Source organism: Pseudorasbora parva, chromosome 13 (genome assembly GCF_024679245.1).
Source record: "Pseudorasbora parva isolate DD20220531a chromosome 13, ASM2467924v1, whole genome shotgun sequence".
Lineage (NCBI taxonomy): Eukaryota > Metazoa > Chordata > Actinopteri > Cypriniformes > Gobionidae > Pseudorasbora > Pseudorasbora parva.
The window spans coordinates 37,524,770-37,539,846 of record NC_090184.1 but is presented as its reverse complement, the minus strand read 5'-3'; the positions used below and the strand labels follow the sequence as shown (position 1 = coordinate 37,539,846).

General features: G+C 35.9%; 1 protein-coding gene across 11 annotated transcripts in view; it reads left to right on the top strand.

Annotated features, from left to right (window-relative positions):
- LOC137039084 (tight junction protein ZO-2-like) overlaps nt 1–15,077 on the top strand; it is a 105,581-nt gene that overhangs the window by 78,511 nt on the left and 11,993 nt on the right. For 9 of the 11 annotated variants that reach the window (XM_067414283.1, XM_067414286.1, XM_067414287.1 and 6 more), the window contains exons 8-18: nt 3,550–3,661; nt 4,507–4,625; nt 5,627–5,690; nt 8,053–8,203; nt 8,781–8,889; nt 10,821–11,040; nt 11,269–11,450; nt 12,332–12,428; nt 12,939–13,026; nt 13,143–13,353; nt 14,184–14,284. In XM_067414283.1, coding sequence (XP_067270384.1) covers nt 3,550–3,661; nt 4,507–4,625; nt 5,627–5,690; nt 8,053–8,203; nt 8,781–8,889; nt 10,821–11,040; nt 11,269–11,450; nt 12,332–12,428; nt 12,939–13,026; nt 13,143–13,353; nt 14,184–14,284 — 1,454 coding nt within the window. The remainder of the gene's footprint in view (nt 1–3,549; nt 3,662–4,506; nt 4,626–5,626; nt 5,691–8,052; nt 8,204–8,780; nt 8,890–10,820; nt 11,041–11,268; nt 11,451–12,331; nt 12,429–12,938; nt 13,027–13,142; nt 13,354–14,183; nt 14,285–15,077) is intronic. The other 2 variants (XM_067414280.1, XM_067414284.1) reach the window with 1 other exon arrangement.

Sequence of the window (15,077 nt, the reverse complement as noted above, 5' to 3'; positions counted from 1 at the left end):
ATTAAATGCAGCTGGAAGTGAATTTCAGTACAGAAAAAGTGTCCGCTTTGTTAGTGGGGCAGGGCGGAACCGCTAAATGCATTTCCATTTCATGTTTGCATCCATCGGCAGTGGATCACAAGTCAGCGTAGGCATTGTGTACATTGCTTCGTGCCGGTTGGAGGAGTTAAATTGAGATGTGATATACACCCTGCCAAAAAAATATAGCCTATACAGTTCATCAGCTCTTGCGCACCATTGTGCACTACTTTTCATTTTGATTAGGTGATGTGATAGCCGGCTTTCAGCTATTTCCTCATTTTTATTGTTCATTGTATTCAAGAAGCTGTGACTTTGTAGTGTAGCATGCTTGAATACGTTGAATCGTGACACTCAAGGCTTACTGTCGTAAATCAGCACTGTCCCCTGTGTCTTTATCTTCAATTCGTTTTGTGCAATTGGATGACTTTCCTGCATGTTTCATTGTTATATGTAAATTTAGGTAATTGTGTTTAAAGACAACATGACGGCAACTGAATTCACTACACTTTTTACTTTCATAATGCAGCATATTTCTATGTAAAATGGTATATTCAATGGGAAATTAATGTAGGTTGTGTCTCGACTGTGTGCTGTGGGATTCAGATGAATTGTTATGGTGGAGGAAGGTATTACATTAAAAAAAGAAAAAGAAAAGCTTGCTTAAGATTTTTTTCTTTTTCTTTTAAGGAAATAAAATAAGACCAGGGACATGTTACAATAGTTCAGTTTTTATTTCATGTTGTCTTTTAACACTGTTTTTAAGAACAGTGAAAGTGCCATTTGTTTATTCTCAATCACTAGCAGATCTGGGCGATATAAAGAATATCCTTAATATATCACTACTATTTTACAGGTGAAATCAAATTAGGTGTTATGTTAAAAAATAATGTATAATGTTTTTAATGCGTTTTTACTATTATTATTATTTCTTAAATACAATCTGTATATTTTTGTATTGTATACTATATATTTTATATTAAATATATGATAAATACTACTAAATATTAGTTAAGTGTGTGTGTATATATAGCGACATACATATACATAAACACACATACCTTGTTGTAAAGTGTTACTCTTTTATAAACACACATATATAATTTTTTTCCCCCAGAATAAATAAACTAATATTGCAATATCAAATATCATCAGATGATCCTTTTTTAATGCAATATTTCCCTGCCCTAGAGTCTAACCCTTCCATCTATGTATATCTGTCATTCTTTCTGTTACTCTGCATGTGTTTTACAGTAGCGCTGCGGACTAAATCAAGTCTTGTCCGTGCTGTTTTGGGTTGTAGTCAGGGAGTGTACAGCAGCTGTCTCTGTGGTTTGTCCTCCCCCTCGTAAGGTACAGACTGTAATTTCATCCCCACCCAACAGATGGAAACACTCCTCTCTCCCCCACAGCCTGGAAAACACCAGCTCCCTGATCCTCCCTGATGTTCTCCAGAACCTGTGTTTACATGCTGCCTAATAATCCGTAAATAATCTGACCGATAGCCCATCGAATTAAATGAAAACCCCTCAAGTACAGAACAATTAGAGAATTTTTTTTAGCTTGTTCTGAATAAATTAATAAAATATTGGGATCCTGCTAAATTTAGCAACATGATGAGAGCTTTTTTTTAGGAGAATTTTAAATCTGTTATAAAAACAAACATAAAAACAGATCACTTTCTTCTTTAATCAATGTTTTTGTAAACATAAAAGAGGATGAAACTTTTAATTTCACAAAAAGTAGCGTTTTAGCTCAAAGTTAGTTTGTTAGCTCATAAGACAAACAATTTATCTGTTTAACATTTGTCTTATTTATGGTTAGATTTATATATATATATATATATATATATATATATATATATATATATATATATATATATATATATATATATATAAAATTATACTTATTATTTAAAAAAAAAAAAATTTGTTGGTCTTTTTCATTTTTTAAAAACCCTTTAACATTCTGTTTATTTCATGTTTAAATAACGTTTTTAATTCCAGATTTCATTGTGGTCTCAGACTTTTCGACCCCACTGTAGTATCAAACATCTGTATCATTTGCAGATTTCTGCCCTTCCTGAGTCAAAAATACATTTTGTGCATTATACTGTATCTTCAGCCAGTTCTGGGAGCATATTTGTGTGTGTGTTTACTCTATTAGCTCTAAGCATTAACCCCCCTGAGCTCTGAAGCAGGTGGGCGGCAGTGTCCTTTTGCTCTGTTATGGATGGAGTGTGTTGTAGATTTGCAGGACAGGCATGGCGTACCGCCCACCAGCGGTGCTCGGAAGAGCAGGAGTTCTCTTAATGCGCTGGACATGCACTTAGATCACCAGCTGACCACACAGTAACTCTTTTCTTCCTCCCCGACCGTCACTACTTCTGTCCTGCTTTCTCTTTCAGGGCGATGCTTCATTTTCCTTGCTCTGCATCTTGTTGGTTTTACTTGTTATCAAATAATTCTTAACTTCCCTGGACAAAGTAGAGCTCTAAAATGAGAAATTAAAGGAATAGTTCACCCTCATGTCAATACAAAACCCATGAGACATTCTTTCTTTTGTGTCGCCAAAAAATATATATTTTTAGACGATTTGGTCAGATGGTTTCAATGAACATTATCCTATAATAAAAAAACATTGTCCATAAGATTCAGACTAAGACTTACATTTTTATTTAATGATAATCTGTTAATTTGAGAATTCATGTAAATTAATCATTGACTCAACTGAGCTTAACTTAACTACCAAATCCATCGGATTCATGAGTAAGTCACTCTTTTGAACTGATTTTTTTCAAAATGAACTGATTGAAATAGTATTGTGCTGCGTGATTCATTCACTAATCAGACAGATCAGGTTCTCAGTTGTTTTAAATTAACTGTTCAGAAATTAATCCGTGAATCATCCGTATGAAACAAAAAAATTTACACTAAAGAAAGGCACTCATACAGGTTTGGGGTGACATGAGGTTGAGTAAATGACAGAATTTCCATATTTATGTTTAATTTTTTGGGTGAACTGTTCCGTTTAACTATCAAAGTATCTTAAATGTATGCAATTACTAGCTGCTTTGCACACATCTCTGCTTTTCAAGGCAGTTGCAGTAGATGTCACTTCCTGTCTTTCTTTTTTCTCTACCTTTATCAAGGTGTTCTGTTCATAAAGATTAATCACACCTGTCCGACACACCTTCTGCCTCTGTATAACACTGCTATTAGTTTCTTCATGACAGCTTCATGAAATTCTGGGCATTTGAGTCATGTAGGCATTGTAAATCAACATGATTTGGGTCAAAAAGGCATGGATATCCTGTGGTCAAAATCACAGTGTACTCTATATAAACAGAAATGGATGTTATAACGGGGCAGATCTTGGCAAATTAACACCAAGTCGACAGTAACATGGTGGTCCGTTCTCTGTGGTTGTGGGTCCATTTAATTCTGTCTACTCTGGGCCTCGTCTTTTTCTGTCCAGAACTAATAGAAGGAAAGTCCTTTGCTTCTCAATGTAGATTTTTGTATCTTTCAGATATTTCTGAGATGGAGTCGTACCATTCCTACTCACCTCAAGATGACCAAAGGTCACGTCAATCTGACCTCTCCTCACATTCTTCAAATGATGCAGCGCGAGAGAATGCCAGGTGCGCACAGCTTTAAGATCAGCTCTAGAATGGCTTCTCTGGCAATCAGATGGACAAGTCTGGGTTTGGCATTTGCCAGGAGAACGGTACTTGCCTGACTGCATTGTGCCAAGTGTAAAGTTTGGTGGAGGGGGGGTTGTGATATGGGGTTGTTTTTCAGGGGTTGGGATTGGCTCCTTAGTTCCAGTGAAAGGATCTCTTAATGCTACAGCATGCCAAGACATTTTGGACAATTTCTTGCTCCAAACTTTGTGGGAACAGTTTGGGAATGGCCCCTTCCTGTTCCAACATGATTGTGCACCAGTGCACAAAGCAAGGTCCATAAAGACATAGATGAGTGAGTTTGGTGTGGAGGAATTTGCCTGGCCAGCACAGTCCTGACCTCAACCCGACAGTACACCTTTGGGATGAATAAGAGCAGAGACTGCACATCAGTGCCTGACCTCACAAAAGCACTTCTAGAAGAATTGGCAAAAATTCCTGTAAACACACTCCTAAACCTTGTGGAACTTTTGGCGAAATAGTTGACATTAGGGACGGATGGTACAGTATCTCCAAAAAGTATTTGTACATTTAAAGGGATAGTTCACCAAAAGAAGAAAATTGTGTAACAGTTAATTTGTAACATTTTTTATGTAGAACCTCAATTTTTGTGATATCAGCTTCAACTTGGTTAGACGTATAACACTTATTTTAAAGACATAAAATGCACCGTTCAGTCAGAATATTTCACAAAAAGTAATTTGTTAGCTCAAGAGATTCAGGAGCAATCTCTTAGTGGAATATGTATATGTCTGAAACTGTCAGATCCAATCTGCAGTTAATCTATTGTGGGATTTTTTTAGGGAGGACCCCCAGAGCAGACTTGCAAAGCCTATTGTAACATCCTCTCCTTACAAAACTCCAGAGGAGCCGCTTCCAGCCCAGGAGGAGAGAGCAGAACCACAGGAAGTAGAGCCACCACGTAGGAACATGATTCTCTGTATATCCCTCATAGTTTGATAGTCGACAATATTCAATTGCCAAATTAGAGTATAATTGGCTTTGCTGACTAAATAAAACCAGACAAATCAGAAATGTTATTAGAAACTGCAACATTACATACAGTAGGCTAAAAAATAGGGTTTGACCCTCACTGAAGTTAGTGATTCAAAATCACCAAAACTCATTCTAAGGAAAACATCTGTCATGACTTCTGAGTTTAACCTCAGTGGGACATTTACCATCAGAAGTGTATTTAGGGTAACTCAATTTGTCAGTAAAACTATCACTAGTATGTAAAGAAAAAAGTGGTTACATATTTTCATTGTCATAAGAATTTAATTTATTTATTTTGCTTTATTTTTTAAATAACGTATGCAAAATGTATAGTTTGTTTAAAAGTTTGGGTTCAGTAAGGTTTTTGGAAGAAGTCTCTTATGCTCACCAAGATGGCATTTACTTGATCAGAAATAGAGTGAAATTTATTTTATTAAAGTTATTTATTTCTCTATTTTAATATATTTTAAAATGTAATTTATTTCTGTGATGCAAAGCTTAATTTTCAGCATCATTACTCCATCATTACTAAAGACATCATTATGTCTTTAGTGTCACATAATCTTTTATAAGTAATTTTAATATGCTGTTTTGCTGCATTTCTTTTTATTATCAATGTTAAGATCAATTGTGCTGCTCAATATTTTTGTAGAAACCAATACATATTTTTCAGGATTCTTTGATGAATATTAATGATCAATTATCTGAAATAGAAATATTTTGTAACATGTTAAATATATTTACTGTCACTTTTGATCAATTTAATGCATGCATGCTGAATACAATTATTAATTTCTTTCAAAACAAACATTTTACTCACCACAAACTTTTGAACAGTAGTCTATTTATGATTTAAATGTGGATTTTGTCTGCTTGCAGTTGTTTGAGAATTAAACTGATGCTAAACTCTTTTTTTTCAATGTGCAGCAGCATTAAAGACAACACCCAAGATCCTGCTGAGACCGAGCCCAGAGGATGAGGCCATTTACGGGTGAGTGGATGCTGTGAATAACCTGCAGGGTCAACTCTCCTCACGCATGATCTTATTCACTGAACTAAGATATTATTCACTAGCTATAAACCTGAGGACTCACTGAGGGCTGAGTTTAGATCTGCAGACAGAGCTGGAATCTTACACACACACACACTCACACACACACATTAGTAGGGCTGCTCGATTATGGCAAAAATCATCAATATTGTAATCACTATTATTTAACAAAATTATGAGTGGGGCATATGACCAAAAACTTAGATGAGACATTTATTTAACAGTAGCAATATATATGACGTATAGTTTGCTGGAAATAAGGTTGCAGTGCAAACCGCCTACTACAGAAATGAAATAATCAAATTTAAAAATAAAACACAGCATAGTCTTCACTGTAAGAATTAATATTGCTTTGATTCTTATTGAAGCTAAAAAAGTGATTTAGCCAGGAGCAGTGAGTGATTTTCTCTTTGTCTTTTGATCTTGCCATTAATGACACAGACGGCAGCAGGTACAGTAAATTAAGCCACTGTCACTTTAAGATCGAATGCATGGATCCAATATACTGATAGACATTCTAATTTACGTTTTACGTTTATGATTACTTAAGGCATAACTGACTGGGCTTTTGTGAATAATTGGCATGCCCAGCATTTTGACCATTTTTTGTGGGGGCGTGACAATTTAGGTGTGCACCTAAATTTCAACATTCAGTTTGCTTGTCTGGGTTCCGTTCCATCTCAGAGAGGGCACACAGAAAGCCGCCTGTGGAAAGTTCTGTAGTATGTCGCTTTTACTAACTCTTTTTAATATCATGTATATCCTATTTGACAAAAGTCACGTTACATTTTACTGATTTGGATGTTAATATTGGGCTCTGAGGAGTGAAAGTGCACTGCTTTAAATGAAAGGAACGGAATGAGGCACAATAATCACTTAATTTATATTAACATATTTTCATAATCGTTGGAAGCCAAAATCAAAACTCAATTTAGATTAATCGCACAGCCCTACACATTATACAGACCGCTGTTCCAAAACAAACGAAAGAGTGGCATTAACACTCAAATCAGATCTGAACAGTTGTGATGCACAATGTGGACATCAATAATTTTAGATCCGATTCCAATAAGATACACAAATAATCGGATTTGGATAACAGTATAAATGTAGGAAAAGATAGAGGAACTAAACAGAGTGTTACTGACATACTGAGATGAGAGAGTTGCGCAACAATGTAAAATACACAAATTCAAGACTTTATAACGGGATAATATGGACTCTTTAATTTTGAGGTGAATTATCCGTTTAAACTCTCAGACTGGTGGAAGAATGGACAGGAAGACAAAGCACAGAAAATGAAACCGAGATGGGGGGTCATCTGCATCACAGCCTCATACATGGAGTGGATACCGTAGCAATCTCTCTCTCTCTCTCTTTTAATCATTCTCTCCGTCAGCTCCTCCATATTCATGAGGAAGAGGCAGTCTGCTGCTGCTCTTATCCACTGGGAGAGGTTATTTTTGTGTCCTGCACTTGCTTACAGAGCCGCTTTGCTTTAAGACTAGAGACCAGAGTTGGTTTTTACCTGAGCACAGGATGAGAGAGGTGCTTTCAGGTGGAGAGCAGGGGGAAACAAGACATGACAGTGCATTTGGTTCTTGGTGTGTTTGGAAAGAATTAATAGAAATTGGACCATTTTTAAGCCTCTAAGCTTTTCTGCAAACATCCTATTTGGGAGTCTTTGGGGTTCCTATTGCATTTCCGATATAAAAGGGTTAGTTCACCCAAAAATTTTAATTAGTCCATGATTTACTCACCCTCAAGCCATCCTAGTGTATATGACATTCTTCTTTCAGACGAATACAATCAGATTTGTATTAAAAAATGTCCTGGCTCATCTAAGCATTATACTGGCAGTGAATGGCAGCCCTAAATTTGAAGCCTAAAATAGGGCAACCATCCATTATAAACGTACTCCACACAGCTCCGGGGGGTTAATAAAGGCCTTCTGAAGTGAATCGATGTGTTTGTGTAAGAAAAATAGACGTATTTAACACATTATAAAGTAAAATATCTAGCTTCCGCCAGATGGCCTTCTGTATTTAATTTACAAAGAAAGTGTAACGCCTGTGTAAAGACTAATACATCGAGCCAGTTATGCTTTTTTTGTAAGTTGAATACAGAAGGCGGTCTGGCGGGAGCTAGATATTTTACTTAATAGCGTGTTAAATACGGATATTTTACTTTAAGAGTATTACATTTCAATATTTTTTTCTTGATTTCACAGGAAAACTCTTATTACAGACAAGATGTTAGCAAATACCTAACTCGTGCTCTTTTTTCTTCTTCTTTTTTTAAGGCCCAACACAGTGATGGTGAGCTTTCAGAAAGGAGAGAGTGTTGGACTGAGGTTGGCTGGAGGAAATGATGTGGGAATATTCATAGCAGGAGTGCAGGAGGGAAGTCCGGCTGAGGAAGAAGGTCTCCGTGTTGGGGATCAGATCATGAAGGTATGAAAACTACAATTCTGTTGACATCAGCTGAAATGACATGCTAATGTTCTGATCATTTTAGTGCCATCATGTTTTTCTCACACAAAATGTATTAGTTCAGAATAGCATCATATTTCATAATAACATTGTCCTATTTGGGGATATATATATATATAAGAAAATATATTTTTCAGTTTAGTTTTTAGTTTTAGTTTAGTTTTTCTGAGGTTCACCTATAATGTTAGTTGAGGTTTTTTGCATCACAAACAATTGTAATTGAATTATTCATGACCATTTTCCATGCTCTCTTCAACCCTTGGAATAAAATAAGCTGTCTTTATTACTGTATCTTTCAATCTTATGAATGTAAAAGACATCTCTTATGATTAGCTAACCTTATTATGTTTATTATATGGTAGTTTTCAGAAATAGCCTAGATGGATTAGAGAGAGCTTGAAGTAAACATTATATACATGTGCAGGTTTCCAAGATCCCTTTAGGAGAAGAGAATGTGCTTTGAATTTGATTTGCATATGCCTTATTTCTTTTTCATCTGTTTGTGCACATATGTGTATTATCTGTCTCTCCCCCAAAGGTGAATAACGTCGACTTTCGGGGCATTGTGCGAGAGGAGGCCGTGCTGTTCCTGCTGGAGATCCCGCGGGGTGAGGTCGTGACCATTTTGGCACAGAATAAAACCGAGGGTGAGAGCAAGAGAGCAAGAGAACAAGAGCCTTGCTCACACCACACACATTAAACACACAAAACCGGCCCTCGCTTCACCTCAGCGAACACACAGCAGTGTTATTTTAGTTGTATTTTAGTTTAATTTGTGCATTTCTCATTTTATTAGTTGGTTTTTTTTAATATTGCAATTTTGGTTTCATTTATTTTCATTTCAGTTTTAGTTTTCATTATTAATATTAATAATTTTAGTGCTTCAACTAAAATTATTTCAGTTTAAAACTGGGGGTGCTTGTTCAGTTCTAATCCTATTTATTTATTTATTTATTTACTCCACCTTTAAATAATACTATAATAATAGTGCTTTTTTGGCACTATTATCCCACATCCCACAGTAGGACTAGCAACCGTTAATACATTTCTGTATGTGCGAACAGGCCCTGAAGTGCTCTTTCTTCATCCTTCCCTTCCCCCTATACACACAGAGCCTGTCGAGAGGCCTCGGCTTGTTGCTCATCAGTACAAAACCAGTCGTAGCCAGTTTTGTCTCTTCCAGGGACTGCCGTGTCAAGTGTGGTCATGCGCACACGTGTACAAACATGCAAAAATCTTGATTTTCATGTTTGTGAGCAGTGCTTTCTCATGCCTATTATGTGAGGAAGTAAATGAGCCCCGGTGCTGAATGTTTATTGGTTAATCCTTGTAGAGAAAGTTTCAGAAAAAAGTCCAACCAAAAACAAGTTCCTAACCCCATGTCAAGACGGGCAGGATGTCAGCAGTGACCCCTACTGTTGGATCTGACACCGCTCTCTCTCTCTCTCTTTCTGCTGTCATGCCATCCTTGCATCGCATTCACTCCCTGTCTCCGTATCTATTTCTCTCAGTCCGTCTCTCCTCGGTGTGGATGTCTCATGGGAAAGCGAGGACTGGCACTGTCAGGGGTTGAATCTCATTTGGTCTGAGTCGAGACAGATGTGGTGTCAGAGCTTTAATCAAGAGGGTGGCTGCACCACTAGAGGAAATCTGACCGCTGTAAATTTTATCCTTTAATGACACTGTGTCTCATTTAATCCCATGACACTAACCCATTTAAAATTCACAAAGGACAACATACTTCATTTACAGCATTAGTTTGGAGAGGTTGAGAGATTGGTAGACTGAAAATAACTCTCTATATTTCTACTCTCTATAACTATATTTTGTTTTGTTTGTTTATTTATTTGTTTATTTGTTAATTTTTTGCTCTATGTACATTTTATATTTTTATATAACCTTTTAATAAGGGTTTATTTTATTATAATTTTATAAATTTGTATCTATTTATAATTATTATATCTATTTATACTTTGTTTATCTATTTATTTTTTATCATTATATATCTATATATCTAGATATTTTTATCTATTTATTTGTATATTATTTTTCTATTCGTTTTTTTACACCAACTTTAGATTTCTTATTGTAATTATTTATTTTTTATTTATTTATGTTCTTTTTTTGTATCCGTTTATTTGTATTAGGCCCCATCTTCTGATGCATATAGAAATTAAATGCACTTTTTGTGCAATTCATGCGATTAAAGGTGCACTATGTAGTATTTTTGCAGTAAAATATCCAAAAACCACTAGGCCAGTGTTATATATTTTGTTCAGTTGAGTACTTACAATATCCCAAATGTTTCCAACTATTTGTAAATTGTGAGAAAATTGCTATTTTAACCAATGAGCTGAGACTTCTAAAAAGTCGCCTGTCAATTGCGTCATATCAGCTCCACAACACTCGGTCCTGCTCTGCTTCATACTACAGTAACGTTAATAACCGTATCCATGAACATGATTTCTGCCCGAGTCCTATCACGATTATTTTCCAGTCCTCATGTCTTAAGATGCTGCGCTCAAACTTGATGTCATCAAACTACACCTTTAGTTTATGTCTCTTTATTGTGTCCTAGTTTACGAAGACATCTTGGTATCTGGTCGAGGGGACTCGTTTTTCATCCGGACCCATTTTGAGTATGAGAAGGAGCTTCCTCAGTGTCTGGCCTTCTCCCGGGGAGAAATCCTAAAGGTAGTGGATACCTTATACGACGGCAAGCTGGGAAACTGGCTGTCCATCCGCTTGGGCAAAGACAACCAGCTGCTGGAGAAGGGCATCATTCCCAACAAGAGCAGGTGAGAACAGAAAAGGATGGACAGTCTTTGCCTGAGATTAAAAGCTGTAAATGTCAAAATATGTCTAAACTAGATGGTGTTTAAGCCTTTAACCCGGAAATAGCGTAAATATTTTTCTTTGTATGTAGGACAAAACCACATATCAGACTTTGCTTTCACAAATCATTGCTCTATAATGATCCATCTCGCTCTTTTTCTACTCACAACCCTTGCTCCTGTGTCGATCAGAGCGGAGCAGATGGCAAACGTCCAGAACACACATAAGGGCTCAGGAAGTGACAGAGCAGACTTCTGGAGACTACGTGGTCAGAGGGCGGCCAAGAAGAAAGACCTGCGGAAGAGCCGAGAGGAAAGTTCTGCTGCCGTCGCCACGCGATTCCCTGCTTATGAGAGGGTGGTGCTGAGAGAAGGTGCGCATGTTTATGTTTCCATGCATGTGTAATATACATTATGTAAATATAAATAATAATATTTATTTTTAATACTATAAAATGATATACAATATATCTATATTGTGTGTGTGTGTGTGTGTATGTGTGTGTGTGTGTGTGTGTGTGTGTGTGTGTGTGTGTGTGTGTGTGTGTGTGTGTGTGTGTGTGTGTGTGTGTGTGTGTGTGTGTGTGTGTGTGTGTGTGTGTGTGTGTGTGTGTGTGTGTGTGTAATATTCTAAGTTTATTCAAAATATATATATATATATTTTAAATGAACAACCAAGTCAATTAAAAAATAACAATATTATAAATAATAATTTGAAGTGAACACTGCATAGGGATCTTGTAAATCGGAATGTAGCCAGTAAAGGAGAAAGTATAGAGAAAATAAATAACCATGGACTGATGCAACGAATGACAAACATCGTAATTTACCTAGCATGGTACCTGTATTGTTTACACAATAAGCTTTCTAAAGAACACAATGACTTCTTACACACAACATTAGTCAAATCTCTGAGCGGACCGGCCTAATACCGCTAATGACATTTTCTGCAGCTGAGAAATTTTTAATGCGTTTGAAAAATGGGCTCATCACTGAGAGAGATTGCTCCCCACAGAGTGTTCAAGAAAAATTACCCAATCATGATTTATGTAGCAAAAGCCATAGTCAAAAATTTGAAAAAGGCTGTTTTGAATCATCAGTCAAGACTCTTCTCTTTAATCCTCTCTGAACCGTGTTTACATAGCTAACAGAGTGTTTATTACCATTAGCAGAAACCATTCTGTATTTTAGTCAGACTAAAACAGATTAGCTCAGCTGTGAAATTCTTGTTGTAAACCTTGTGTTCCTCCCATAGCGGGATTCCGAAGGCCGGTGGTTCTGTTTGGACCAATCGCTGATGCTGCCAGCGAAAAACTGGAAGCAGAGCTTCCAAATGAGTTTGTTATTGCCAGTGAGTTCATGCCTTTCTCTGCAATACCACAAATAATGGGATTGTCACACTAGATTTTAAGCATGCAAATTATTTCAGACCTTTTCACGCTTTCATGCTTTGAACTTCTATTTGGAATAATAATAAATTGTTAATTTAAATGACAACACATCTAAATTTAAATATAAAACAACACATTTAATGTTAAATATAAAAATGAAATATAGAAATAAATAAGTATCATAATATAAATAATACAGTTCTATTAATTCAAATGAAGTTTGCATTCTTTTAAACTTTAAAATTAAAAGTTTGATTTATTTTCAGCCTAAGTTAAATTTAGTTTGTGTTGCGCAAATGTCTTTTTTCTTTAAACATTCTATGCTTATTCTTGTATACCCGCTTTTCACAAAAATAATATTTGTATGCATTAATGAATAATAGCTTCCATTAAATAAAAAGTAATTTGATGCATTGTTCATATTGACTAAGCATTTGTAGTTTGATTATGCTTGTTGTTTTTGTCCAATGGCACATCAGAAACCGAACCCAAAGACGCAGGGGCAGAAAAATCCTCTGGGGTGGTTCGTCTCAACACTATTCGACAGATCATCGAACAGGTAAGTGTGTATGCAAAAGCTGCTTTATTTTTTTCCGTCAGTCATTTATATGAATATAACTTTAAGCCTTGTACTGTACACTTTACCTACATTGACCCATTTTGTCATTGATGCAGGACAAGCATGCTCTCCTGGATGTCACCCCTAAAGCTGTAGATACCCTGAACTACACGCAGTGGTACCCCATAGTCATCTTCTTCAGCCCAGATAGCAAACACGGGGTGAAGGCGATGAGACAGAGAGTCATCCCCAGCTCTAACCGCAGTGCCCGCAAACTCTACGATCAGGCTCTGAAGCTCAGGAAAACCTGTTCACACCTGTTTACCGGTCAGTCCTGGGGGTCCAGACACCTCATATAAAAAATTTGTCAGTATTTTCTAACCCTTATGTTATTTCAAACCTGTATGCCTTTTTCTATAAAAGGTCATTTTGCAGAAATGTACATTATTTTATTATTTATTTAAATTAAAAGAGAAGATTTTCTTTAGCATTTTGTTTGTGTTGTGGCATTGTGAAGCGAATTTAAGGCGATATAATTTTGTTTATTTATAAACTATAATCCATCACTTATAAAAGTACTCCACACGGCTCTGGGGGGTTAATAAAGGCCTTATGAAGTGAAGAAAAATATCCATATTTAAAACTTTATAAAGTAAAATATCTAGCCTCCGCCAGACCGCCTTCCGTATTCAACTTGCGAAGAAAGCGGCATCTACATCTGAGGTCATACTTTGTTTTTTTTCCGCAAATTGAATACGGAAGGTGGTCGTCAGAAGCTAGATATTTTACTTTATACATTTTAAAATATTTTTTCCTATATAAAACCCATTGATTCGCTTCAGAGTGTCTTCATTTGGGCTGCCATTCACTGCCATCATAAAGTAAATAATGGGGTATTTTAACATTTTGGTGTACTATCCCTTTAAACACTGAATTCAGGGGAAGTGCAGTAAACAGTAGCTATCAAATATTGTGATTGGCACATATCAATGAAAACTGACTTTGACAGAGATTCCAGTTTGAAAATCACCAAATGATTGAAAGCAGCTGATGGAAACACAGTGAGATAAATAGATCAAGTTGAACCTAGAGAACAGTTGACCCAAATCGAAATGTTTTGATTTCCCCTCTCTCTCCCTCCCCCATCGGGCTGTTAGCTGTTATCGATCTGAACTCGGCTAATGACGCCTGGTACGGCAGTTTGAAGGAGACCATACGAGACCAGCAGACCCACGCTGTGTGGGTCTCAGAGGGGAAGGTAAAAACAATGGACGTTATAGTTCTCCACCACCTTCTATCCACTCTGAAACTAAACATTCTCTTAAAGTCAACATGAAACACCTTGCTTCTGCCATACTGTTATGCAGTACCACTAGGTTATAACTTATACAATTTTTATTCTAATACTAATAATAACAATAATGAAATATTATAATTATGTAATAAAATACAAATGATAGCTTGTAATAATAATAATAAATACATAATATAATATAAAACTTGATATAATAATATACAAAATATAAAATAGTATAAAAATTATAACTTGTAACAATAATATTAATAATACAACTTAATTTTCTTTCCATTATGTAAAAAAATGCTAAGAAAAATGAAGAGCTAAAGAAACCACACCTGCCAATGTCCCAAAATAAAGGTAGTCAAATATTATTCAAAATTACCATGTTTACTTAATTCTGATATTGAGACAAAAGACAACCAATGATTTCAATGTAAAGTATTTTAGGGGTCATAACTGCAGATTTTTACATTAAAAAACATTTTAATTAAAGAACTATTTTACATCCTGTTTTTGACATTCTCTTTCAAACACTTCATTTTGATGGGCGTGCTATATTGAAGACTATTCAAGACTTGTATTCTGCTATGATTGGGTAACAGTTGCGTTTTAAAATAAGTAAGTTCCTGAAGTTACCACAATTATAACTGACAGTGGATGACTTACAGTGTTTTTATGTAAACATAATTATGAATGAATGTACCATTGTATCTTATAAGCTATTCATAGTCTATCCTTTTCAGTACAGTGA